We start from the raw sequence: 27,571 nt of genomic DNA on the forward strand, positions 1-27,571 counted from the left end.
TTCTTAGGACTAATTCTTTGCACCCTGTGGGAGGGTGATGTAGTTCACAGCATATAGTGGGGAATATGAAAGCAGAAAGGAGAAGGCTGGAAGGTCAAACTTCTACATGGTGACTGTTCAATATATACGTGTTCAGTGGCTGCTGTGCACAAGGCAACATGGTATGCAGGGTGGAGAATTTAAAAAGGTCAATAAGATATACCAGCTGCCTTCAAAGAGCTTACAGATGGGAGAGGAAGTGAGATCTATGTAATTAATTGGAATCTAAGACATAAGTAACAAGTATCATAAGAGAGGCATAAATCAAATATCAGAAGAGTCTAGAGCAGGAAGACATTACTTTAGCTGGGATGATCAAGGAATACTTCTTCAAAGGAGGTAGAATTTGAGCTGTTCCTTGAAGGAATGACTTAATCATAGCTCTGAGTAAGGGATGGGGAAGCAACATCTTCCTGGCATCATGGAATTAAGTTATAAAGGTAAAAAAAAAAAAAGCACAAGTACTCCATCACCCGATTTGGCGATATAATAAGCTGAGTTAGGACTAAGGGTAAGCTAAGTTGGCAGGCCATCTAGATGTGGCATATGAGAACAATAAGGAATACAGTTTAATGTTTTTATAAGTTTTTAAAAAATGAAAATTAACTATACTAGCTGTGTGATCCTGGGCAAGTCACTTAACTTCTCTCAAGCTTCATTCTTTCTTATCTATAACATGGGGATAATAATAGTACATAATAATACTAAACAGGATTGTTGTGAGGATCAAATAAAATAACGCTTATGAGGTGCTTTGCAAACCTTAAATTGCTATATGAGTTTGAGCTCTTGTTATTTATTATTACTATTAGAATGGGATTTTATGCCAGAAAATTTTGTCCTTTCTTGCATATGGAAATTCTATGATGTCGAGTTGCCATGTGTCAAGAGTGAAGGCTCTTGGGTAGAGAGTAACAGGAAGCATGGTGGTCAAAGTGCCGAGGGGTGTGATTTTTCAAGACTCTTGGAGGATTTGCAAACACTTTGTCCTGGCTTTGGGTGTAGGATATGTGATGATGGTGGTGATGATGGTGGTGGTGGTGGCAGTAGCGTTCATATAATGTTTTAAACTTTACAAAATGTTTTACATTTGTTAGCTCATTTGATCCTCATAACCACCATGTGAGGTAGGTGCCAGAGGAGAAATTCGCTATTACAATGCCATAGGAGCCACATGATGACTTTTAGGAAGGAATGAATAGACTACAGTCACTTGCTACAAAGTTTAAGAAGGAAAACTGAGTGGAAAAAAAAAATGGGATTTCGTAATTATGGAGTCATTGGCGGCTTTTGAGAAGAGAGATTTAATTTAAGTGGTGGTGGATTCAGAACCCAAATTATAAGAGATTTAGAGTGAGTGAGTGGTGAGGAAGTAAAGACAATCAGCAAATATAGGGTAGTTTTTCTAGAAGTTTAGTTGATGAAAGGAAGCAAGGCAGAAGTGGTAGCTTCAAGGCGGTAGAAAGGTCAAGGGAGGTTTTTGGAGGGTTGCTATTTTCTGTTTTTATAAGAATAGAGAACTAAATGTGCCTGTAGGCAGAGGGGAAGGAAACAGTGGAGTAAGAGATTGAGGATGTAAGAGATTGAAGGGATAATAGATCTTACTTAATAGAGCAAATTCCAAGAAATGGCTAAACAAGATGTTGGTAGTCTGCTAACAAAATTTCAGCTCAATGTACATTTCTTAAGCACTACGCAAGATGTGTAGGCACTGTGAGAGAGTTCCTCCTGCTTCTCCTTAAAGGTGGGGTTCTTATACTTTTTTTGGCAGTCTAGTAAAACCTGTGGGCTCCTCAGCATAATGTTTGTTCCTTACATTCATGATTGAAGTAAGTGCTAAATTTATTAGAGGTGAGTGAAAGTAAAGGTGGATTTTTTTTTCCCCATCAGCCTCCTAAAATGTATTCATGGACCTCAAGTTAAGAACCCTTCCCTGAAAGAGATTAAGAACAGTCTAGTAGGAACTGTGTGCATTTGCTTTCTTTGCACACTGTGTCAGGTATAATGGACAGAAAGGTCAGCTTGGCTGAAACCGTTAATAACCTAGCTTGGCTCTCATAACGAAGCAAAAGATAATAAACAAATAAACTTTAGGAGGCGGGAGGGGTAAGTTGGAGTGGGGGGAGGAGGACGAATAATAGATTGTGAAGAAGCTAGAGAAGCAGCTGAACAAGAATGATGAAGAGAAGTGGAAGGTAAGGAAGTTGTGGTCAGAAAGGAGAAGTTCACAATTCACCCTCTGGGATTTGAAACAATTTTACCTCGAAAGGGCCAAGGTATGCCCACTCCAGTGTGACTAAAGTCCAATGAAGGTAAGTTGAGGAGGTCCAGGCACTATCAGGCTTTATGAGTGATCTGTGTTGAGACTGAAGTTAACATGAGTTTCATAATTTTTATTTAATATGTTGTGAATTCATGAACTGTCTCACCCCTGTTTGCATACAAGTGCAAGAACATTTTCCAAAGGCAAATATAAATGATTTTTGTATCTTTCGCCATTCTGGATTATCATTTGCTTCCCTCCTTTGAAGATATCTTTAATTTTCCCCGGATACATTGAAACATTTTGGTGGTTTTGTGCAATAATCAACATAATAAGCACCTCTTATTTCTTTCATCATTCAATACACAAGCATTTATTAAACACTTCCTAAGTGCCAGGCACTCCTAGGTGTAAGGGGTCCAAAAACAAGGATAAAACACTGCCGTCAAAGAGCCTCCATACATATATACAAAATGAATACAAAGTAATTGTGGGTGGAAAGGATGAGGAAGGCACTAGCATTTGAGGGTGTCAGGTAAGGCTTAATGTGGAAGGTGATACTTGATCTGAGCTTTGAAAGAGACTAGAGATTCTAAGTAAGGCAGAGTAGAAGAAGGGAATGTGTCCTGGGCAGGGAGATATGAGATGGAGGGTTGGGTTTGAGGAAAAGCAAGAAGTCCAGTCAGGCTAGACCATATGGCACATGAAAAGGAATAATTTCTAATGAGCCTGGAAATGTGGGTGGGAGTCAGGTTGTGAAGGCTTTAAAATGCCAACTTGGGAGTTTGTACTTGATTCTCAAGGCAACTGAAAATCATTGAGTTAGGGAGAGGTGTGAAAATCACTTTGGCAGCTGAGGGGAAGATACATTGGAAAGGAGAGACACTTGAGACAAGGAAACTAATGAGAAGATTTCAGCTGGCTCCCTTTAGTTTGAAAAGTGAATCCCCTGAAGTGGTCATATGTGTTCTTATTTGCATCATTGCATACAGTCATTGTTTCCAGCTCGATGGAGACATTCAGTACAAATTCAAATAGTGCAGTCAGTCATTTCAGGGGGTTTCATTGTTAACACTAATAGGCACCCTTCTGTATTGCAGCATTCTAGGTGAGAGAGGATACCTGTGTTAGGGTAGTAGCTGTTTGACTGGAGAGAGGGGGATTGATATAAGCGCTCTCGTGGAAGTACAGTAGGTAAGACTTGGTGACTGATTGGTTAAGTGTGGTGAGGCAAAAAGTGAAGAGTCAACAATAAGAAAGGTTCAAAACCTGGGTGACTAGAAGGATGGTAGAACCTTTGAACAGACATCGGGAAGTATGGAAGAAGGTAGATTTGAGGGAAAAGACAATGAGTTCTCTTTTGGACATCATGGATTTGTACTGCCCATGAATCATTAATTCAGAATGTCCAAGAGGTAGTTGTGATGTGGGATTGAGGCTCAGAAGAGAGACAAGGGCTGCTTATGTAGACCTGGAAGTCATCTGGATAGAGCTGAAAATGTTACCAAATTAAAGAATATAAAGAAAGAAGGAAAGAGGGCTCAGGACAAAGTCTTGGGACCATGATATGGATGATGAGCCAGCAAAGGGGACAAAGAAGGAGTATGCAGACTGGTACGAGAACTAAGAGAGCAATGCCATCAAAATCCAGAGAGGAGAAAGTATTCAAAAAGAGATAGTGGTCAAAAGGGTCAAATGCTGTAGAGAGATCAAAAAGGGTGAAGGCTGAGAAAAGGCCATTGGACTTGGCAGTTCAGAGATGATTGATAACTTTGGAGGGAACAGTTTCAGTTAAGGGATGAAGTTGAAATCCAGAATGAGGGATTGAGTGAGAAGAGGGGAAGTTGATGGCCTTTTCTTGGGATTTGAGAAAGGGAGGAGACATATGGTATGATAGTTGCAGGAAATGGTTGGGTTAAAGGAAGGTTTATGATGGAGGTAATGGGCATATTTGTAGGCAGCAGAAAGGAAATCTGGTCACTGTTTTTCATGATATCTTTATAAAATCCCCATATAAAGGAACACTGAGAGCACAATTTCTCAGAAAATGAAAAAAAAGTTGTCAAGACTTCCCCATACTTAGTTTCTGACCATCACTATCTCAACTAAACTATGTATGTGTGTGTATTATTATCTGTGATCCTGATTAAAAGTGTTTGTCATATATTTCTCTCGCTCTCTTTTTACCTTTTTTTTTTTTTTTTTTTGGTAACAAACTACTATGTAACCAAAGACCCCTTTATATTGTTCCATATAAGGGTGAAAAGGTAGAGGGGCTACAAGCACAAGCTTTGTACCCGTGGAGGGCCAAAAAGGACAACCATTTAAATTTCAACAAAAATGATGTCATCACAGTCCTGGAACAGCAAGATATGTGGTGGTTTGGAGAAGTTCAAGGTCAAAAGGGTTGGTTCCCCAAGTCTTATGTGAAGCTCATTTCAGGACCCATAAGAAAATCAACAAGGTATTTGTGATATTTATCTGCTTTTATCAGAAGAAAAAAAAAAGTTGTACTTTGAAAAGAAAGGAACCATGGTGAAACAGAAGATCATGGGGTTTGGACTCTAAAGGACTCTAGGTTCTCCTTTATAGCTCTGATGTTTACTAGATGCTTCATCTTGAGCAAATCACTTAATCTCTCTTGGCTTCACTTTGTTGTATCTGTAAAATGAGAGAGGTTGGACGCAGTCATCTTTAAGGTCCCTTTCTGCTTCATAGTCTATGATGGTATGGCCCCTAACACCCTTTTGGACTATTTTGAGGGGCAATAAAATGTTCCTAAAATTTGATGGCTATTTCCTTTGTCTTAGCATTTTGAAAACCTTATTTCTCTGGAATTTAAAATGGGGAAAATCTACTTCAAGGCATGGGAGCAAGATGTGACCATGTTTGTTCATCCTTCTTTGTAGAATGCGTAGTATAGAGTATGCAAAAATAATTCCATTGATCATGATAATTAACTTTTATTTTGGTAGATTACAGTTGTGTGAGTATTTTTTCCCTCTCTATGGAATATTTGTGTTAACACAGAATCCAAACAAGGCCTTTATTTAGTTCAAATTAAGATAAAGCTGTTATGGTCAGAAAAAGCCAGTATTCATTGAGTTTTTTAGATATAAACTAGTTTTAACATACTGAAAATTTTAAAAAGTGAATTTATGAAATTAATTTTTTCAAATTTCAAAGTACATTAGACTATTATGGTGAACATACTAAAGATATCCAAATGTCCAAAGTAATATATTGTTAAAAACTAAAATGGGAGCTAATCATTGCACATGTACACATCATATGGGACGGGGGGTGGAGATGGGGAGGTTATCCAGTAGGATGGCTTCATCAGGGTTAAGAGCTTCCCCAGTTAGAAAACTCCCTCTACCAGTACAGCTCAGCAACTCTTCTTCAACTTCCAGTCTTAGAGAGTTGCCTGAGACACTGAAAAGTTAAGTGACTAGGCCAGGGTCACAGCATCATTATGCATCAAAGATAGGATTTGAACCCAGGTCATTCTTACTCTGGGGCCAGCTCACTCTCCAGTTAAGTATGTCATGCTGTTTCTCTTATGTGTTACTTATTGCAGTTAAATTTGACTTTCATTTCAATCTATGTATTTCCAAGTTTTAAGTGGTATATATTTAAAGGTTTCATTTGTATGCATGCCTTTGCTACAGTGGAAATTAAAGTATCTCTATATTTTTCTCTTCTTAAGTATGGATTCAAGTTCTTCAGAAAGTCCCGCTGTTCTCAAGAGAGTAGCGTCACCAGCAGCTAAACTTTCAATACCAGGAGAAGGTAAGAAATTGGATATTATTTTCTAAATGTTGATAAGGTAATATAATAGTACCAATAAACATGCTATGAAAGCATTCAGATATTAAAATCATTAGATTAGTTTATCCATAATGTGTTAAATGTTATGGCAAAATAGAAAATTAGCCTTTTAGAGAAAATTGTAGTAGTTTCTGGAGAAATTAAGCACAGTCCTAGATATAGCATTCATCTGCAGTGCAAAACAGCGGAGCTGTTCCTCACTCCCAAGTGAGAATGGCATTTATGGGAGAACAGACGCCAAAGGGAAAGAGCAAAGAGATAGGACCTCCGTTGCCCCTAGTTTCATAGGAAACATACAGCTGGTGGCTCAGACATGCAGCAGGATGCCCACTCTGATCAAAGGCTCAAGAGTTACTCAGGGCTTAAACTTATACAGAGTTTCTAAACTAAGAGCTAACACAGCACTAATAGGAGACTATTCTGTCAGCAGTGAGTCAGGCCTAGGCCAGTGAATTAAAGATATTTTATGAATTGTCTAATGAGGAACGAGGGGCAGGGAGCCAGGAAACTTAATTTTGGGTATGCCACAATATGAAAAAGTTCCTGGGACAATTGAAAGGTCTCTTGATCAATTAAGCCAGGGGGCTGGAATTAACCTTTCAAACCAGGTTTCATTGGCTCATATTATCAAAATCTAAAAATATTTGAAAAAGTCACATAAGCTCTCCTTGTGGATAAGATGGAGAAATGAAGCCTAGACAAAAGTGTAAGTTGATTATTGACTGGTTGAATGACTGCACCCAAAGAGTGGTCATTAATGACAATATCAACATGGAAAAACGTATTTAGTGAAGAGTCTAAGGTTTATGTATTTGCTCCCGTACTTTTTAACATTTTTAATCCATGGCTTGGATAATGGCATAAATTTTCTGCTTATTGAATAGGAAGGTTAATCAATTTGCAGGTATCTATTAAGTGACAGCTATGTGCCAGACACAAAGCTGGGTAGCTAACACATTTGATGACAGTTGAGATTCAAAAATATCTGGACAGGCTGGAACATCAGGCTAAATATAATAAAGTGAATTTAGTAGAAATAAATGCAAGTTCTTGCACTTGGGTTAAAAAAAATCAGCTTCACAAATACAAACGTGGTAGAAGGGATGGCAAGATAGTAGTTCAAATGAAAAAAGATCTAGGAATTCTAGTGGATTGAAAGCAATATAACTCTACATTATGATATGGTAACTAAAAGCTAAAAAGCTAATAGAATCTTAAGTTTCATTTAAAGTGATGTAGTATAGAGCAGCCAGAAAGTACAGCCTACCTCTGTCCTTGTCCCCTTACAACTACTACAACAAAGTCTTAGAAAAGCAGCAGACAAAGTTCTGATTGGGAAATCCAAGGAAAAATCACAGTGAATCATTTTTCTAGTCCAGGTCCACATAGGGAGGCAGAGGTTTTTGGATGCTGTGGTTGGGGACCAGCCAAGACAGCACCACACCATACCTTCTAACAAGAGGACAGAATTGGGGCCTGGAGCTGTGAACTAGGGCAAGAAGAGGATTAAGCTTGGAAGGCTCTGACAATAGCCAAGGAGCAGGAAAAAAGGTGCCAGTTGACACCTGTTGCTTACACCCCAGAACTAGGTCTCATATCTACTGCAGACTGAGGGGGAGCTGCGTCTAGGAGTGGTGGACCAGAGGAAGGAGCAGTTATGGGCCTGAGGCCATGTACTAAACAAAGAGAGTAAGACAAATAAGCAACTACTGTGTGGCTCTGACCCTGTAGTGTGGTCTCTGTTCTAGTCCCCACCCTAGTCTGAAGCCTGTAGCTGAAAAACCAGAGCAGCTAGCTGTTTTAACAGTACGGCTAGCAGCTTCTGTGGGGCAGCACCCAGAAAGCTGCCGGCACGCCGGGAAAGCACAGGTTCTTTTGATCTGCTTAACCAAGGAAAGCAAGGTGAAGGGGCTGACAAGCTTACTTTAATCCAGCATACAGACAGCATTCAGTTAGTTCAGGGGAGCATACAGACAGCATTCAGTTAGTTCAGGGGGAAAAACCAGCAACCTGAACTTCAGAACATTCATTTAGTTCAGGGGGAAAAACCAGCATCCTGAACTTCAGAACAAAATACAAAAAAATTACAAATATCAACAGACAGACCCAATACAATTCATAGTTACCAACATCTGGGTTCAGCCCGAGAGCTTGGAACAAGGGCTGGCCCAGAGTCACTCTGGCCACCACTGCTGCTCCACACGAAAAGGGATCTTCAAGCTGTCTTCTCTCCTCTTATAGAGTTTTTGACATCATCAAGCGTCGCCTGAATGACCAGAGCCGATTGGTTCTTGAGTTGGCCCCTCCTCCAGGACCCTGGGAGGTTCACATCCGCGTAGACTAGCTAGGTTAACACACCCAGTAGGGCATGGCTCGGGAGTTAACAACTCCCCTTAGCCAGCCCCATGAATCAAAGAGGTGGACCTAAACCCACATGGTCTAAAAGCCTCTGCTGTCCCAGACATGTAAACTAGGCCCTCCCTGGAGTTAGCACCAAGGTTCCACAGGGCTCTGGGGCCCAGCACCCAGCAAGGCTCAATGAGATAAACTGAGTCACTCAAAGAAAACAACGGCCATTCTGCTTACACTAGCTCAGACAAAGGGAGAGCCTGCATTTCTGCACCCCTGAGATCCTTGAGGAATGTAGCATTCAAGTCCCAGAGAAAGTAGAAAGAGGACCTATGAGAATTTAAAATAGGACTAAGCAATGCTCAGATGTTCCATCCAGAAAAGCCTGGCCCTAACACAGAGCCCCAATTCAAGAAGTAAGGTTGGAAGAATGAGTAAACCAAAAAGAATCTCACCATAAAGGGATATTCCTAACAGGAATGCAGAAGAATGACTCCAAATAACATATAAGCAAAACCTCAAAGCAAAAACCAGTCAACTAGAATTCCTGGAGGAAATGAAGCAAAAGTTTTAAAATGATTTTATAAATTAAAGAGTGCACTAGAGAAGAAAACTGGAAAAGAAATGAGAACCATGGATGAAAGGTTTGGAAAGAGAATTTAACAGCTTAGCAGAAGCAGATGCTTGAAAATTAGAACAAATAAAACAGAAATGAATGACTCTATGAGACAATTAGAAATATTAAAATAAAGTCAAAAGACTAGAGAAAAAAATTGAAGAAAATGTTAAGTTATCTTATAGTAAAAACAGCCAACCTAGAAAACAGAACAAGGAGAGATAATTTAAGCATCGTTGGAATGTGTTAAAGCCATTGCATTTAGAAAAGGGTCTAGAAATGATAAAGGAAAACCACCTCTTAAAATCAGAGAGCAGATTGGAAATAGAAAGAATTCACAGGTCATTTCCTGAGAGAAATCCCCAAATGAAAACTCTCAGGAACATCGTAGCCAAAATCCAGAGTTTCCAGATCAAAGAAAACATACAAGCAGCCAGAAAAAACAAAAACAACAACATGCAAGTACCAAACAGCCACAGTCAGGCTCACACAAGATTCAGCAGCCATCATTCTAAAATAGTGGAGAACTTGGAGTGCAATATTCCAAAACTCAGAAGATACATTGGCTTACAACGAATAATAACTTACCCAGTCAAAATGACTATAATCCTATAGGGGAAAAAATAATATTTAATAGAGGACTTTTAAGCATTCCTGATGAAAAGACCAGAGCTGAGTGGAAACCTTGAAATACAAACAAAAGATACAAGAGAAATATAAAAAGAACAATATGGTTGAGCAACCAAAAAGAACTAAACAAGGATGCACTGTTTGTATTCTCACGGAAGGCAACGATACGAGTCCCCTCAAAACCTTAGGGGTCATAAAGAGGGTGTAATAAGACAGAGGGCCAAGGAATGGTTTTGCTATATTTTAATGATCTTAAGGGAAGGCAGGGGGAAAGGAATACACTAAAGAAAAGAAGTGGAAGAATGAAGGAAGTTATATAATCAGGGTGTACAAGTATGAGATGATACTGCTTACAAAACTTTAGAACACATTATTAAAAGGATGGTTTGTGAATATTTGGAAAGAAAAATGATGTTTAATATAATCAATATGGCTTCTCACAAATAGGGACTGCCTGACCAACCTTAATTCCTTTTTTGACAAGATTCTAAGACTAAGTAGATCTTTAAAAAGCTAAAGATTTAGCGTATCCAGATTTCAGCCCAGCATTTGACAAAGTCTCTTATACTGATATGGGTTAGATCGTAGTGCAGTTTGTTGGGATTCAAAACTAGTTGAATGATTAGTCTTCTAATAGCCATTAATTTGTCTGTGTCACCTTGGTGGAAGATCTCTAAAGGGATGCCCCAAGCCCATGCTTCTGTTTTATTTAATGGTTTTGTCAATCAATCCATTGTTCTGTTTTATTCAATGGTTTTGTCAATCAGTCCATTGACAAGCATTTATTATTACGTGCCAGGCACTGTGCTAAACATTGGAGACGCAAAGACATAAATGAAAGTCCTTGCCCCCAAAGAGCTTATATCCTAATGGAGGAGGCAATATGTACACCTATGAGTATAAGCAGAATATATACAAAACAAATATAATGTAGATTTGTGAAGGGGCTGTGCTCACAGCTGGAAGCAATGGGAAAAGATTCAACGTGGCCCTTGAAGTTTTGAAGAGCTGAGTCTTGAAGAAAAGTAAGGATTCCAAGAGGCAGAAGTGAGGAATGAGAACATTCCTCTCTGGAAGATAGTCAATACAAAGGTCCAGAGAGGTGTCATGGATACAGAAAGTCAAGTAGGCCAGTATGGCTGGACCTTGGAATGTGAGAAGGGGGTTTAATTGTCAACAGAGAAGTTTATATTAGATCCATGAATCAACCAGTGACTTGGGTCAAGGTATAGAAGGCAAATGAAGTTTATTCACTGGAAAGCAAACAGTGGTGCAAGGACTAGAGATAATGCCGTACAAAGAACTAAGGATATTTTGCCGGGAGAAGAGAAAAGTTAGGAAGAACATGTCTGTTCTTCTCAAATATTTGAAGAATCTGGAAGAGGTGTTAGACTTGTCTCCAAGGTGTTTCTGGCAGGAGTTGCCCATGTTGTTTCACACAACTTCACTGCAGCCTTGGTTCTGAACACATGACATGTACACTTTTGTTTCAACAGTCTGGCTAGCAGCTGTTGTGGGGGTGAAAGACCAACACAAGCCCAACAACAAGGATGCTACCAGCACGCTGCAAAAGCTCAGGTTCTTTTGATCTGCTTTACTAAGGAAAGCAATGTTAAGAGGTTAACAATCTTATTTCATTCCAACGTACAGACATCAGTCACTTAGTTCAGGGGAAAAAGCCAGCACCCTGAACTTCAGAGCAAATACAAACAAATTACAGACAGACCAAATACAATTCATAGTTACCAAGAAAGCCAAGTCCGGACAGCTGGGCAAGCTGGAGGGCTCTTAACTACAGCTGCCCAGAGTCTCCACATCAGCGTGAAAGCCCCTGAGCAAATAGCTCTGTCTTCTCTTCTTATACCGTTTCAGATGTCATCAAACATCATCTGAATGACCAGAACTTAGGCTGCTATGATTGGCTCTGGAGTTAGCACCTCCCCTTAGGACCCTGGAAGCTTCACACCCACATAGGTTTAGCACCTAATTGGGATTTGGGCCTGGGGCTTAGCATCTAGTAAGATTCAAAGACACTTCATCATTTTAAAACAGTAAGAAAGTCCCAACTTAATTGATATTACAACTTTGCACTGCATGTGCTGTCTCACCCACCCAGTGCCAACGAATGCTGCTGAAATGTGAAAAGGGGTTGAGTGGAAAAAATTTAAGAAGCCCTGGGCTAGTGCCTGAGGTCAGTTTGTAGCTGGTTGAATGACCAGACCCAAAGAGTAGTCATTAAGAGTTCAGTGGCAACTTGAAGAGAGTTCATGAGTGGGATATGCTTTTTTTTTTTAGCATCCTTATCACTGACTTAGGTGAAGGCACAAAGAGCATCCCCTTGTCAAATTTGTAGGTTATCCAATGCTAGGAAGAATAGCTAACACATTAGATGACAGTCAAGATCCAAAACTCTTGCCTGACTAAAACAATGGGCTTCTCTATCAAATAAGATGAAATTTAATAGAGATTAACATAAACTACTACCCCTGGGTTTTAAAAAAACAAAAAAGGAACTTCAAAAATACACACTGAGAGAGGTATGGTGAAGCATCATTTCTTTCTACAAAACATCTGATGGCTTCAGTGGATTGACTACAAGTTCAATATGCATCAACAATATGATAAAGAATGGTGCTATCCTACATGCATCGAAAGACTCATGACCAGAGTGAAGGAAGAGGTGTACTCGTGTTCAGACCACATCTGAAGACCACACCTATTCTGTTGTAGGCATCACATTTTAGGAAGGACACCTAGAGGGAAGCGACCAAGATAGTCAAAAAGCTGGACACCAGGGCAAGAGTATTGATTTTAAAAACCCTGTTGATTATAGTTATCTTCAAATTTCTGGAGAGCAGTCATACAGATGATGGATTAGCTTTATTCTGCCCAGCCCCAGTTTCAGAAACAAATTTAGGCTTTACTTAGTACCAGCTTTCTAACAGAACTATACAGAAGGAAAGGGCCACCTCAAAAGGTGACTATGGTTATGACTAGAGTTTTTCAGGTAAAGACTGACAGACCACTGGTTGAAAATTTTGGATAGATTTGGTAATAAGGATTTTAGATCAGTTATGTGTTAGACTAGGTGGTCTCTTTAAGATTTCTTCTAACACTGAGATTCTTTGAGTTTCGAGATTTTCAAATAATGCAGGTCATTAGAAGATAAGATTTCTGGGGGGTGGAGAGAGATAAGCATGAGTTTGGACAGGAGGGGTGTGTGTGTGTGTGTGTGTGTGTGTGTGTGTGTGTGTGTGTGTGCTTGCAATATAATGAAAAGGCCACTTTGGAATTTTACAGTTTCAAGTAATGAAAATATGAACAGGATTGTGTAGGTTTTCTGCTTTATTATCTCTCAAAATATTTACTTAGGCATTAACCAACAATGATTTTTGCTTTTTTTCTTTTTGGAAACAATTTCACAAAATTTTCCATGATATTTCTGGAACTAATTAGGATACTCCTTAAAATTCATAATAGGCTGTTTGCATTTTAATGTTAAGTATGGGTCTGCACATGCCTGGAGTATTTCAGATAAAGCTACAAGGCCTTAACATATTTCCACTCTCCTTTATTTCTCATGTAGCATTATTTAAGTTCAATCAAGGTTCACATTTCTGTAGTTTCTCAAATGTTTTTGGAAGTAGCTTCAAAATTTTAGATTCTCTTTCCTTGGGAAGTATGATTGCCAACAAACCTTGGCAGCATGCAGTGTTTTATTTTAAAGAGGGAATGATAATGAAATGAAAGGTCAGAATTGGAGGGATCAAAAGAAAAGAAATCCTTTGAGTTAAAAAAGAGATTTATCTCACTGAAAGTTTCCAACTTAGATTTGCTCTGCACTTGAAAGTCTGTTTGTAGAGTAACTGTGTGCGATTGGGTTGGGTACTAAGTGGCAGGAGAGTCTCCTGTTTCTCCTAGAAAACTAGGAGAACCTTCTTGCTGAATGATCATCCTTACCAACAGTCACTGTTGATCCTAAACTTTGGAATAGTCTTGTTTTTCAGAGCTGGATGTTTCCGGGAAGCAATCCCATCTTCCCTGCCTCTGAGATATATTGGCTTTGTGACCTTGGGCAAGTCTCATAACCTTTTAATGCACTAGGAAGCTCTTGAGACAATAGGTTGTACCAGGAGAACATTGTATACAGTAACAGCAGTATTGTATGGTGATCAACTGTGAATGACTTAGCTATTCTCGGCAGTACAGTGATCCAAGACAGTTCTGGAGGGCTTATGATAAAAAATGCTGTCCGTCTCCTGAGAAAGAATTGATGGAGTCTGAATGTAGATCGAAGCATACTATTTCTTTACTTTCTTTATTTTTCTTGGCTTTTTTGTCTGCTTTCTTTGATAACATGACTAACATGGAAATTGGTTTGCGTGACTGCAGATATATAACCTATATCAAATTGTTTGCCTTTTCAATGAGGGGAGAAGGGAAGGAGGGAGAGAGAAAATTTGGAACTCAGTTTTAAAAAACAAATGTTAAAAATTGTTTTTACGTGTAATTGGGGCAAAAATAAAATATTAAGTTTAAAAAGCTATTACAAAAAAAAAAGATGGTAGGTTGCTAAGGCTCCATCTTGCATTGGTAGAGGGAATTGCATCATTTGGGAGTGTGCCCTGTGTCAGTGAAATCACAGACCCACTTTAGCTCACCTGTTCTCTACTGAATCTTCTGCTTATGCATCCTAGATTCAAAGGAGACACCTTGATGTGGCCAGAACCTCTCTAAGAAGTACCATAGAAGCTACTAACTAGGTTGAGCTTTGGGATTTTTGCTGGTTTCTTTTTATTTGATTCCATGGTTTCAGGCATATAAGTATCTAATAAGCACCTTTCACCCTTGGTTTCTATCCAACAAAACAATGAATGAATTCTTTAGTAACAAATTCCATTATGCCCACATGTAATCTCAGCAAGAAATACCTGTGGTGGTTATGAACAATAATTTTGCTTTAACCCACTGATGCTTTAGATAGGATTTTCTTTTCCATTGTCCAAGTTGTAAAATTGCCTAAATAAGAAATTAATTGAGAGCCGTAAATTGAAATTACAGTGATCATTTCTGTAGTGTGTTTTTTTTTTGTTTCTAGTGTAGGTTTTGTGTCTAGTGTGACATTTTACCATTTGTGTGCTATATTGCCTTATTGTATAATATATGCCTTATTGATTACAGAAGGCCGTCTTATTAGCGTCAAAGGCCCAATTGTTAAGGTCTATATACTTACAGGATTTCTCAGAAGTTAAACTGTATGTCATCGTTTCTCCCCACCAGAGTATATTGCCATGTACACTTATGAGAGTTCTGAACAAGGCGATTTAACCTTTCAGCAAGGGGATGTGATTTTGGTTACGAAGAAAGATGGTGATTGGTGGACAGGAACAGTGGCTGACAAATCTGGAGTCTTTCCTTCTAACTATGTGAGGCTTAAAGACTCAGAGGTAAATCCTTATTAACTCGATCTTCAGAAACTTTCCATTTCTCCTGTGTAGTCACTTTTAGGATTTGAAGGTAGAATCAATTATATGAAATCTTTTTCAAGAGTGTTACTAAGTTTTAGAGCAAGAAAATGAAGACTTCTACGTATAATTGTTTATAAATCATTGATTCCTTGATTCCCTTAAGGGTTTTAGTAATGAGGCAAACACAGTCAGAAGAAGGCCATCCCATACATACAAAGAGGGCACCGAGATGGCGTAGTAGAGAGAGTGCAGGCCTGGAGTCAGGAAGACTCATCTTCCTGAGTTCAAATCCAGCCTCAGACACTTATTGTGTGACCCTAGTCACTTAACCCTGTTGGCCTCAGTTTCCCCATCTGTAAAATGAGCTGGAGAAATGACAAACCACTCCAGTATCTCTGCCAAGAAAACCCTAAAGGGAGTCACAAAGCATTGAACATGACCGAGATGACTGGATAATAATGACAGTACATGCAAAAATGATGTTCATTTTTCTTCGTAATATGGGGTACATGAAGGCAAATTATAGTAGTACCTAATTTGTCTTATTACAGAGCGTTATGTATGAATGTTTTAATCTTCCTAATGATTTTTTCAGTGCCCTAGGAATATTTGCCTCTCATTAATTTGACAATAAAAACTAGAGGTGTCAAACTCAAATAGAAACTAGAGACCATTATATCCCTAAACCACAACCGGTAGGCACATATTGACTTAGAAAACCACATATCAACCTTATCTATGATGATTGTATTTTTATTCATTTTAAATGCTTCTTAATTACGTTTTAATCTTGTTCCATAGTACTTGGGAATATTGCAAGTTGCATATTTACATCTTTCATATCGACCATTCACCTCTGTTTAAAGATTGCTCAAACTAAGTAAATATAAATAAAACAGAAATAAAAAAAATTAAAGGAAAATAGAAATAAAATTGTTTGAACTTGTTTAAATCTGTCAGGTTCTGGAAGGTTTCTCACTGATCATAATAGGTAGATGTAAAATGTATGACTCTATATACATTTTGACCATGCATCCTCCTTAATAATCCACTAAATAGGCTTAAATGCTGTTCATTTTTTTTGTTGGCTTTCAAAATAAAAAGCAACTTTGCAGGAAGTGTGAATTTGCTTATTAAGGTAATCTGCTGCAGATAAACAGAATACTCAGGAGTTTCCTTTTCATTGGCCTCCATTTCCATCCTGCATTCCATTACAGTTGTTTAACCTTGCCCTCTTGCCTCCTGCTTCCTCGGTCAATGGGCAGGAAGAGGCCTTTAGACACATTTGGAAAACTGAAGCCACCTGTGACATTGTATGAGTGAAGAAGAATATCTTGACCATTCCTGAGCCCATAGTAGTTTGAAAACAAGCCAGGGAAAGATTCTAGATGCATTTCTATATCTACTCCTCTGTAACGCTCCTTTTTTTAAAAAAATTTTTCTTTGTACATTACTGTGACAGCTCAGCTCCCTTCTGACATTTAAGGGTAGGAACTATTTAACAGCAGTATTGTAATGATAATCAAATAAACATTATCAAGCACCTATCTTATGCCAGGTTACTCCCCCCACAATTCTAAAGGATTCATGACAATTTGCTATCCACCTCCAGAGGGAGAACTGCTGAACTCTGAGTGCAGATTGAACCTTTTTTTTACTTTATTTTTCTTGACTTGTTATCATTGTTATTATTATTACAACGTGGCTAATATGGAAATATGTTTTGCATGACTTTGCAGGTATAGTGGGATCGTATTTCTTGCCTTGTCAGTGGGTGGGGGAGGGTCTAGAAAGAGGGTGAAAATTCGAAACTGAAAATAAAAATTAAAAAACAAAAGAGTAGGTACTGCTGTACCCTCCAGAAATGACAAGGGGGAATTCAACTCTTCCTCAGGCAGAGGAGTTAGATTCACTAAAAATCATATAACTGCTGTTTCAGTGAAAAGACACTAGAAGCTTCATTCTTTTTCTTTTTTTTTTTGGAATGGGGAAGGCAGGGCAGTTGGGGTTAAATGACTTGCCCAAGGTCACACAGCTAGTACACGTGTCAAGTGTCTGAGGCTGGATTTGAACTCAGGTCCTCCTGACTCCAGGACCGGTGCTCTACTCACTGCACCACCTAGCTGCCCCAAGAAGTTACATTCTTAAGGATATTAGTGTATAATGGCAAAATCAAGTATTTTTTTCCAAGTTTAAATGGCAAAACTACACCTACAAGGCCAAAGTTGGTAGAGTTTTGCCTCGTGACCTTGCTCTTTCTCCAGGCTAAGGTAAAGGCAGTGAGTAGCAGATAGTCTATCGCAGATTCTCCGAGACATCCTTTAGGTGCTATCAGGACATATAATAATAGCTGGCATATAAAGCACTTTATCTACATCACGTTCCCCTGAATAACATGATCCTCTCCACTTGCTTGCGGTATTCATGTTCCTGATTAAAGTTCTTCATCCTCTTTCCTCCAGTAATCCCCTCTTAACCTTGCTTGTACAGTGATTGTCCATTGGTATTTTTATTGAACGTGCTGCTTGCTTGGTGAGGACATAGCTAGTCCACAAGATACTTAATGGATTCTGCCTTGGCTAGAAACCTTTATGTTCTTTGAGCTATAACAATAATCCTTTCCTTTCCTCGGAATTTTGCTCCTCAGAGCTTTTTTGTTATATATAAAATCAGGGCTATTGGTGTGCCTATAAATTGTTTGTTAACAAAATGTTAACAAAGACATAAGATTTTAGACTCAAGGCACTTAATAAATATTTGCTAAAAATAATAAATTTTATTCATTCAAAATAATGGACACAAAACACTGAAAGCACAATAAGAAGTTTCACCGTTTTCCAAAAAGATCATGCTTCATTTTTTTTTCTTTCCCACTTTTTTTTTAATCTTAATTGGGTTATCAAAGGACTTCTGAATTACATTCTTTCATGCTAAATTTTGAGGTGTGGCTTCAAGGGTGACAACAATGCAAAAGAAATTTATTTGTATTAGTGAGCACTAGCTGTTGTCCCTCTCTAGTCCATAGCTATCCATAGAATAGAAAAGAAGTTGGACACTGAATCTTTTTTTCCACTATATGGGAATAGAATCTTACAATAATGTGCATTAAAAATGCAATGTTTGGATTCACAGGGGTGGGGAAACCTGCGGCAGTCTCCCCACTATTGTAAAACAACAATATTCTCGATAAGTCCACAGTTCGGTCTCTAGGGCCAAGGTTTCTTCTCTCACTATATATTTAATAACTTGACTCCCACCATAACTTCATGGAGTCACAAAACTTATGCTGTGTCTTCTCTGGGACAATGTGTTAAAAATTTGTCAAAAATGAATGGTTCTCTAGGGTTGTTTTTATTTGTTTTACATTGGTAGAGGGAGTTTCCTCACTATGCCATTGAAATCATTTGAATTGGTTTATTCTCACTACCTCCTTCCACCCCCATGTAAAAAAATATTGGGGTGAAGATGATACCTGTATGAGGGTTTATCTAAAATTTATTTCTCCTTCTGTTTTAGGCCCCTGGGACTATTGGGAAAGCAGGGAGTTTAGGAAAGAAACCTGGTAAGTTGTAAGTCCTAGTATTTATTTTGAAATATTTTAAATGTAAGTGATAATTGATCCCAGTCATGTTAACTAAGGCCAAAAGCTTAGAACAAGAACAAAGGAAGCTTTTCCTCAGACATTTTCTTATCCATCTCTGTTTTCTGGGGATGTATAAGAATTGTGTATGTAGTTAAGCAAGATTGGCATTGTGCCATAAGCACCTAATGTAAAGGGGAAAATATAAAATGGCAGTTGGTACTAATTTAGCTCTCCTGTGATAGTAAGGAAATATATGACTTCAGGATGATGAAAAGGGTATTATGGAGCTACCAGATAGCTGGCGCTTGGCAGTTTCACAGACACACTTGGGAGGATGGATGTTGCAGGCCTGATTTTGCTCATCCAACAGTTAATACACCCAACAGACGAGAATGACGTAGCATAATTGTCATAATGCTGGGTTGTAAGTGAGAGCAGGTTCATTTCAGAGGCATCAGGTGATTTCTCTCACATCCATTGAAGGTGCAAGATTGCAGGAATTTCTCTGTCTTTACATGGTTTTTAGTTGGTGTGAATCATACTTTTGGAAGCAAAAATATTACAGATAATTCTTGAGAGAGAACAAGTATACCGCTGTACTTAAAGGGCTTTTTACAACACATATTTATCTCACCTGACATATTTTGATGTTCCATTGAACGACTATTGGAAGAAAGATTATTCGTTACTGGGAGAAAGAGTATTTTCTCTGAGGCCTACAGTTTTTACACAACAAGGAAAAATAGATAAACCAGTCACTATGGATTTTCACTTGAGCTCCAGAAATTTGGCTCAGGGCATTGAGAGCAAATAAACTTTATCTCAAAGTTCAGCCCTGCTGAGAATAATTGAATGATTCTAGAGTGCCTCAGTGCTTTTATATTTGATGCCCAGATGAGTTTAAGCTTTCACTTGAAACCCTCCTTGGGTTAAGTGAGCTGGGTGTAGTTTGTCTGCATCTTGAGAAAACAAAGGGAGAAGCAAAGTTGGTGGCAGATTGCTTCCTGCATGTGCCAGCTTCATTTAAGAAAGAACATCTGAAGCCAAATAGGTCACTACTTTGGATTTTGTCCATCCTAAACAAGTCCTCTAATCTAGATGCTTTCACCAGTCTTCCTGGTGAGGGCTTTCAAACCCATTCTTGCTTACTCTCTAAGCACCAAGCAGAATCATCTATACTTTTATTCAGTTTTACACTGGTATGAGCATTTCCATGGGGGCAGCTTAACTTGTAAATGTAGAATGGGAAATGATGGAAGTTGTGATCATTCCTCCTAAGTTTGAGCAAGGAAGGAGGAAATTCTGCCATTGGCCCAAGGCATTTTTCTGGCAGAATTCTGTCCAAAGGGAATAGGAGAATAGACAGGTTTGTTGTGTATTGCTTCTGGAGTCTCAGAGAATGATTATAGATGTGCCAGTGTTCACTGAAAGGAAGATTTTTTTTTATTATTCTCTAAACCTGCAGTGCCATTAGAGCTGATTTTTCAGAACTGTTCTGTAATACTCTTGGAGTTTTTCCTTTGAGATTTCAACATTCAGGAGAAGTATAGAACTATTTCCCTTTTGTATGTATGTGCTAAATTGATAACTGTGCGTAAATGCCTTCTCTAACTTTTGGGTGCTTCCCACCTGAAGCCCCTGAAGTCAGAAGACTGTTTATACCTTTATAGACTACAAATTGATGAGTGGGAAAATGTTTTCTCTGAAGAAAAGGATCGTAATGGTATTAGCAAGGGATACTGAAAATTCAGATTTTAAAATCAGCTTTTAGAAATTGAGTAGTTTGTAAGAAAAACATAATTTCTCTCTCTTACTAGACTAGAAGAATGAAAAACTCTCCTTATGTCTCTTGTATATAGAACCGAGGACTACAACAGGACCTTAGGAAGTGAGGTGAATCTCCCTACCTAATTAGGACATGAGGGGATAAAAATACCAAAGAACTTTTCTAGTTGCTTTGATGTTAAACCAACTATAAATCAGTTTTTAATGCTATCTGTGGACAAACCAAAGGTGCTGCTAGATTTACTCCTGTGAGTCACTCATTTTTGTTTTGATTTTCAGAAATTGCCCAAGTTATCGCATCTTATACTGCTACTGGCCCTGAACAACTTACCCTGGCACCTGGACAACTGATTTTGATCCGAAAGAAGAATCCAGGAGGATGGTGGGAAGGAGAGCTTCAAGTTAGTTTCCATATAATCTGTGTAAAACGTTATCTTCTAATTCTAACACATAAAATGCCAAAGAGAGAACACTACCAAGTGTGTGTGCTTCTTCAAATGCCCATACATTTTAAAGATGGAACTTTTGAGATCCAAAATGGGAAGCCACATTTCTATACATTTCAGAGTCAAATTACCCTGTGGTCTGAGCGGCTTGTATGCTTCTCCCCTCCTAATCCAGAACATTTCAGGACTGACCCAGGCAGAAATATGAAGTCAGCAAACTTTGTCTTTAGAGGCACACTGCTATGCATTTCCTTCCTCTTTGTGGTGGGGTGGAAAGATTACTCGATTTGTAATCCAAGCACGTTGGGTTAAATAGGCTTAGCTCTACCACTTTTTAGCTGTGTCAGGTTGGATGAGTCACTTAACCTCTCACTTTAACCTCAGTTTCTTTTTCTTTAAAATGGGGACTGTACTTCTTCATAGTGCATCTTCGAATTGAAAAAAATGAAAATGAAATAAATATAATATGAAAAATGAAACAAATGAAATGTGAAAAAATTAAATAATGTACGGGAAGCATTGTATAATCCTTAAAGCACATGGAAATGTTAGCTATCATCATGACTATTGTTATTATTACACTACCACTACTTTTTTCCTTTCATGCTCCTCCTATGATGTCCTGTTTTGCTTTAAAGCACGTGTGCGTGTGTGCACACACACAACACACACAATTTCCATCTCTTGTTTTCACCGTGACACTCCCCAAAACAAAAAGACAAATTCAATTCCAGTACTTACTACGTATAAGGCACTGTGTTGAATGCTGATCAGATTATAAAAGATGAATATGACAAGGTCCTGCCATTGTGGAACATCCCGCCTTCTATAGAAGGATCAAATAAGACACATATAAAAACAATTTTATTATAAAGTAGAGTGTGAAAGTGGGAAAGAGGGCTGCAAATATAGCATAAAGTGTAATGAGGAAGACCAGAGAGTTAGCTTTCCAGCCTTGCTTGATAAGTGTTCAGATTCTAGTCACACAGTGTAGGCAATTACTTTGACGAGAGAGACTTTATGGTTATCGAACAAAGTAGGGGATACAGAACAGGTGTCAGCCAGCATTACCTCCCATAGTGATTGTTGCCGCTGCAGCTCCTGAACCATCACCCCAAACATCCCCGGATCACTCCAGAGCTATGATCTCTTTAACATGTTTGTGCCAGGGAATCTGCTAGGTTCTGGGGAGACAAAGACAAAAATGAAAAGTGTCTGTCCCCTAACAGAGAGATAACGCGCATATGTGCATGCACACGTCTGTGTGCGGGTGTGTGTGTGTGTGAGCATTTATAAAATATGTACAAGGTAAAACTATTTGGGGGGAGAGGGATGGCACCTGCAGATGGGATAAACAATTTAACTTATAAATAATGCTGAAAAAATCCTTAGCTTAAGGATATATAAAACTGCATTTTCTGTTGATAGCATTCAGGACACAACTGGGCTAGTTCAGTCATTGTGGCCCTGTAGTCTAAGCCAAAAGTGGTCCATCATCCCAATTATGCTTTTGGTAGCTGACCCTAGTGGTACAAAGAATTGGGTTTCATGGTTGAGGGTTGAGTAATCCCAATGGAACTAGGATGATAACACCCAAAGAAAGGCTACTCTATCTCTAGCCTAAAGGGTTATAAGAGAAAATTTGGTTAGTAAAGAAAACAAGAAGGGAGAGCAAAAAAAAAAAAAAAAGACAATTATGGGATTTTTTTGAGTTATTCAGAATTTTAAGAATTTTAGAGTTATTGTTAAGGGTACATTTCTTCTGTCCTCAGGGGTGTGCCAATGTTTAACACCTGGGTAGACAACACTTTTAAGTTTAATCTAAATCATTAACATTTTCTCCATCACTTTCTTTTAAGTCTAGACAATCAACAAAACAGTAAACCAAAACCTGATTTACAGCGTTAACCAATTTCTGAAGTGTAAATGCTCACGCTGAAATTTTAACATCTCAGTTAGTTCCGGCAGACTTCAGCACACCTCTATCTGTCCTCTCCTTTTTGCTACCAAGGATTCCCATGGTATGGATGTTTTAGAAATACTCTTTTCTTCTAGAGCAGGGCTGTCCAAAATGCAGCCCGCAGGCCGCATGTGGCCCACAGTGCGATTTATGCAGCCAGCCTACAAGCATAGAAACTTACATAAATGCTTTAGTAAATGAAGCTGAGCTACCTCAGAACTCTTATTAAAATGGCAAATCAAAATATATTGTCTATTGTTTCAATAAAAACCTAAGCTTGGACAACCCTGTTCTAGAGTATCTTTTCCAGTTTTAGTCTGGACTTGCCAACTTTTTACTCTCTGTAAACAAATTAGATAACTACCCAAAAGATTACTATAGACCAGTAGACTTTACTGGGGAAAAGTGAAAGATGGGCTATCTTATAGTGCCTTTGATTGTGTTCTGCCAGGTTTGGGCCTACAAATTATAGACTAACCTTGCATTGTTTTATTGGGCCTAGTTTCTTTGGATCCTGAGTAAAGTTTGTTTTCAAAATTGTCAGAAAAGTCCTGTCACTACCACATTTGTGAGTCTGGTCCTTCTTCTTTGCTGCTCTATGTTGGCCTAGCACTGATTCAGTATTTAGACATGTTATAAAGGACCATTATTATGGCTTCAGTATGTCTTTCATTCACATTTCAGTAAGTAGCCTGTTCACATTTCTCCTTTATTGGTGGGATGCTGATGTCTTAGCATATCCACCATATCACTAAGAATTTCTAATGTCAATTGATCTAGTTTAGTATGGCTACTTATTAGGCATCCCATTATTATGGCTTCAGTATGTCTTTCATTCACATTTCAGTAAGTAGCCTGTACACATTTCTCCTTTATTGGTGGGATGCTGATGTCTTAGCATATCCACCATATCACTAAGAATTTCTAATGTCAATTGATCTTCTAGTTTAGTATGGCTACTTATCAGGCATCTGATCTAGTTTGTGATCCCCCAAATCAAAAGAGAATCACAGTCAAATAGTAAGAAGCAACTCTAGTCCTAGCAGGTTCTTTACCAGGGATTCCTTACACCAGTGAAATCACAGGTCAGGTTAAAAAAATGCATTATGGAGTACATTAATCTAAAAGCAGATAGGAAAACTTAAATCAAAGCTATTAAATCAATAAATGGGAAGTTCTAACCATCCACACCCATGAAATGGGATATATACAACCTTTGCTGTATAAGTTATCCAAAAGTCCAGGTATTATTAGCCAATTCACATTCATATTTTCTATAAAATAAATCACAAAATTCAGTCTACAATGCAAGCAGTTTGTTCTAGATTAAAAACTCACCATTTTTCAGTTTTATTGCTGAAGCCAATTATTCTAAATAGTGTGTGTATTACTGTGCTTCTTATGCCAGCTATTCTCCATTCCCTGTGTTACCCAGAAATCTCTCTCTCTCTCTCTCTCTCTCTCACACACACACACACACACACACACACACACACTCTTCGAAGCCAGGCTTCTGCAACTTAACTTAGTTTAAGGGCCACAGACAAGGGAAGGCCACTTTCCTGAACTATCAGAAGGGGAAATCTGTACAACACCAGGAGGCATCTGCTGTTATTGCCAGACAGTGAGTAAAAGGTGCTAGCAGACCTGAACTGTGAAACACTTGCCTACTACTTCTGGTCAAACTAGATTACATTGCTTCTGGTCATGTAACCTTCAGCTAGGCCCAAGGCTGTATCTCACTTCTACTTCCTAGGTTGATAAAATTTCCTCTTAAAAGATCTGCCAATGAATAAATCAGTTTGGAATGAGTAGCATCTGGTTGCTACATACAAACAGAAAGCTACAGTGAGTTCATGTGACTCATTGGGGATCATAGTATTTGAGAAGAAACTATCCCATTTTATAACAAAAAGTTATCTCCATCCTGCCCCCCAACACACCCCCTGACTTATTTAGGTATCATAGCCATATTGAGTACAGATAGGTAGAAAAGGGGCAGGATCTTCCTCCTCTTGCCCATACTGCTAAGGGGAACCAGTAGGCTGCTTAATATTAAGAAGAGCCAAAGACACTTTATCACTATATGGTTTTTCTGGCTATATTGACAGCTCCAGGTAGGTAGGTACCATATCATTTATCTCTTTTCGTTGACCACAGTGCCTAGTATAGTGCTAGGGGTATATTAGGTGCTTAGTAAATACTTGTGGAATTGAACTGAAGAAAGAATGGATGACATTTGGAAAATAAGAATGTAATCAATGGAAATTTTTAGGCCTAAAGAATTTTAAATTAAACTTAAAACCCTATGAAGAACAAAGGAACTTTTTAACCCAGGTACCAGAGATTGTGATTTATCTTTATCCCACATAGATCTTACACATTTCACTGCCATTATACCCTAAGTTTGAGCCCACTCTTCCCATGGATGCTGTGCATATTTGTTGGAGAGTTTATCCTAAGTTTATAGGAGGGATATTTTGTAGTTTTCTTACTATTTCATAAATAGTCAGTGCTCTTATTATTTCCTCTTAGTAAATGCCTTTCCCAAGAGGTAATTGTCTACTGGCTGACAGTTAAAGGAAAGAACACTAATGGGGGCTCATGAGTTATGGTGTTAAGAATGTAGTCCCATATACTTTCCCCTAGAAACTGAGGTACCAGCTACCTTGGATCTTGGGATCCATCGCATGAGTACAAGTGCAAATTGCAAGAATCCCAGAGAGATGCTTATGTACAGAGAGATTTGCGACACGTACAGCAAACATGCCATGCTTAGAATGTTTTTTAATGGGCCTTTGATTTCTTTAATACCAACAACTTCTGGTGAGGAAATTTCCTTAAACAAAGAAAACTAGCAGTTTCTCTGGAATATACAATCTTAGAGAGCTGCCTGGTGTACTGATATGTTAGATGACTTGCCCAGGACACACAGGCAGTATGTGTCCAAGGCTTTGTTCACTATCCGGCGCACCATGTGTCTGCTTAAGCTACCTCAGGCAACTGTCTAAGATTGTTTATTCCAGAGAAATTGCTAGTCTGCTTTGGTTGAGGGAATTTCCTCACCAGGAGTTCTTGACATCAATGAAATCACAGGCACATTAAAAAAATTCAAAGCATGATATATGTACATATAGCAAATCTCTCTGTACATGAATATCTCTCATGGGATGGTTCCCAAGTGAACCACTTGATTATCTAAAACAAATAACTAAGGGAACAAAGAGCAGTGCATACTTAGAAGATGCTGGAAGGTTTACAAAGTATTTTTCTTACAACAACTCAATAAGGTAGGTAGTATAAATGGTATTATCTCCATTTTATGTATGTGGAAACTGAGACTCAGATATTAAGTGATTTGCCCAAGTTTATATAGCTAGTAAGAGGCCAGACGATATTTCCAACCCAGATCTTCTGATGTGAGGTTCAGTGCTTTTTCCAGTAGAAACATTCAGTCAGCAAGCAAACTTTGTGCTTATTGTGTGCTGTGCTAAGTACTAGGGATACAAAGAAAGACAAAAACAATATACCACACTAATTTAAGAAGAGGCTTTACTTCTTATTTTCAGTTACCTCAGTGAGTTTCCGAATTCAGAATGGAAATTATCCACGCAATGAATTCAAATCATACCTAGATTAGCTGCTTTGTTATTTAATCAATACAAGATTGCTCCAAATAACTAAAAATAAGAGTTCAAATCAAAACAATCTTGAGGTTCCAAATTAGATCCCCAAAATTAGCAAAGGTGATAATGTTAATAGCCAATGTTGGCTAATCAGTGAGAAAGCAGGCACACTAATGGATTGTTGGTGAAACTGTGAAGTGGTTCAACCATTCTAGAAAGAGATTTGGACTTCTGTTCAGAAAGAGACTAAAATGTCCATATCCTTTGATTCAGAGATCATGCTGCTACTTACACATACCAAGGATTTCAGTGACAAAGAAAGGCCTCCTATATACCAAAAGATTTTTTGCAATAGTAAAGAACTGGAAACAGAAGAGATGCCTATAAATTTGATAATGATTGAACAAAGTGAGAAATAGGACTATAATGGCATAAACTGTGCTATGAGAAATGGTGAATATGATGAATACAAAGAAGCATGAGGAAATCTTCTATGGACTTCTGTAAAATGAAGTAAGCCAAACCAGGAAAACAATATACATAATGACGTGTAAATGAAAACAAAACCCAAAACTCGAATGCTGTGTAATTGTAACAAAGCTTAGTGCTGAAGAAGGGATGAGAAATGCTCCTTTCTCTCTTTGTCCAGAGATGGTCTATAGGCATGGAAAATTATAGGCAAACCTACCTAATTCGGTTAATATGTTGCTTAATTTTACTGAAGTCTCTCCCCTGCCACCCGCCCTCCCCTCTCCCACCAGTGTCTTTCTTACTCATTGTTACCTAGGATGGCTCTGAGTAGGGGAGGATGGAAGAATTTATTTGGAAAAGAAGGTGATATAAAATCAAAAGATATAAAATTTTTTAAGTAAAGAAATATAGTGTCCAGGGCAAGAGAGGTTAGTTGTTTTGATCTCTGCCCTGTTCAAACCACATCTAGGACATTGTGTCCATTTCTGAACACCACCTTTTAGA

The 27,571-nt window shown here is 38.4% G+C and overlaps 1 protein-coding gene across 3 annotated transcripts in view; it reads left to right on the forward strand.

Annotated features, from left to right (window-relative positions):
- The window catches only part of ITSN1 (intersectin 1), a 279,862-nt gene that overhangs the window by 172,720 nt on the left and 79,571 nt on the right, over window positions 1-27,571 (forward strand). For all 3 annotated transcript variants that reach the window (XM_036744721.1, XM_036744719.1, XM_036744720.1), the window contains 5 exons: window positions 4,561-4,766; window positions 6,012-6,094; window positions 15,009-15,175; window positions 18,713-18,758; window positions 20,844-20,965. In XM_036744721.1, the coding sequence (XP_036600616.1) occupies window positions 4,561-4,766; window positions 6,012-6,094; window positions 15,009-15,175; window positions 18,713-18,758; window positions 20,844-20,965 (624 nt within the window). The remainder of the gene's footprint in view (window positions 1-4,560; window positions 4,767-6,011; window positions 6,095-15,008; window positions 15,176-18,712; window positions 18,759-20,843; window positions 20,966-27,571) is intronic.

Source organism: Trichosurus vulpecula, chromosome 2 (genome assembly GCF_011100635.1).
Source record: "Trichosurus vulpecula isolate mTriVul1 chromosome 2, mTriVul1.pri, whole genome shotgun sequence".
Lineage (NCBI taxonomy): Eukaryota > Metazoa > Chordata > Mammalia > Diprotodontia > Phalangeridae > Trichosurus > Trichosurus vulpecula.